General features: G+C 65.1%; 1 protein-coding gene across 1 annotated transcript in view; it reads right to left on the bottom strand.

Annotated features, from left to right (window-relative positions):
- The window catches only part of CDHR2 (cadherin-related family member 2), a 7,725-nt gene that overhangs the window by 6,221 nt on the left and 1,232 nt on the right, over positions 1–272 (bottom strand). The window contains exon 5 of the mRNA XM_009696168.1: positions 22–195. Coding sequence (XP_009694470.1) covers positions 22–195 — 174 coding nt within the window. The remainder of the gene's footprint in view (positions 1–21; positions 196–272) is intronic.

Below are 272 nucleotides of genomic sequence, written 5' to 3'. Positions count from 1 at the left end.
CTTCCCAGCACACCGTTGTACTGCTGCCGGCACACCCATGCCGCAGGAGCCACCCAGCGCCCCTGCCCTGCCGCCCACGGGGGCCGGGAAGTCCCAGGAAGGTACCTCGGGGATGGAGGTTTCATACGGCAGGTGCTGGAAGACTGGGGCATTGTCGTTACGGTCCTCCACGATGATTGTGAGTTTTCTGGAGACCTACCGGGTGTCAGGGAGGGCGCAGAATGGGTGCGGGAGATGGTGCCCAGCAGAGCTGGGTGCAGTTCCGGCACCCC

The sequence above is a fragment of the Cariama cristata genome, unplaced genomic scaffold (assembly GCF_000690535.1).
Source record: "Cariama cristata isolate BGI_N322 unplaced genomic scaffold, ASM69053v1 scaffold25262, whole genome shotgun sequence".
Lineage (NCBI taxonomy): Eukaryota > Metazoa > Chordata > Aves > Cariamiformes > Cariamidae > Cariama > Cariama cristata.
This window is presented reverse-complemented; position numbering and strand designations above follow the sequence as displayed.